At 60.0% G+C, this 612-nt stretch overlaps 1 protein-coding gene across 1 annotated transcript in view; it reads left to right on the forward strand.

Moving 5' to 3' along the window:
* Nucleotides 1–310, forward strand: part of CKAP2L (cytoskeleton associated protein 2-like) — a gene marked incomplete at both ends in the record, with an annotated part of 5,340 nt that extends 5,030 nt beyond the window's left edge. The window contains 2 exon segments of the mRNA XM_008942802.1: nucleotides 83–185; nucleotides 187–310. Coding sequence (XP_008941050.1) covers nucleotides 83–185; nucleotides 187–310 — 227 coding nt within the window.
* Between the last annotated feature and the right edge of the window lie 302 nt (nucleotides 311–612).

Raw genomic sequence — 612 nt, forward strand, 5'->3', positions numbered from 1 at the left:
CTACAAGTTACATCTGCCTCCAGGTAAGGCCGAGCTGCCCGCTCCTGGCAGCGAGCCCCCTCTGTGCCAGCACCCCTCTGAGGGGTTTACCCAAAAAGCTCTTCTCTCTGCAGAGGAAAAGAGCTGCTGGAAGGGCAGGAGCTGAAGCTGCTGACGCCCGTGCGGCGCTCGGTGCGGATAGAGCGGGGAGATGCTGAAGGACCACGACCCCGTGGTGTCCTCCCTCAGGGAGCTCCTGAACATCGAGGAGGACGCTCAGTTCTTCTTCAGGAGGAACAAAGCTTTGCCCGAGGTGGTGGAGCTGGAGGGTGTGAGTTTGTGTCCCCCGGAGTGCTGCTGAGGGGTTCCCCCCCCCCGCGCACCGTGCACTCCACCTCGTTGCCTCTCTCGGATGTAAAGAGGGGGTGGCACATTTATAAGCCTGTTTTAAATATAAAAGCACTATTTTAAAGACATAAAAACCTGCAGCAGAGATGCAGCGTGGCTTGGTGAGGAGTGTGGAAGGCCCAGGGCTGGGGACATGGGCTGTGTCCCCTGGGGCTGCCCCTGGCTCCTCCGCTGTGACGCACGCCCCAATTTTCCCTGCTGCAGCCTGGGGTCAGTCAGGCTCTG

This window comes from Merops nubicus, unplaced genomic scaffold, assembly GCF_000691845.1.
Source record: "Merops nubicus isolate BGI_N331 unplaced genomic scaffold, ASM69184v1 scaffold41726, whole genome shotgun sequence".
Classification (NCBI taxonomy): domain Eukaryota; kingdom Metazoa; phylum Chordata; class Aves; order Coraciiformes; family Meropidae; genus Merops; species Merops nubicus.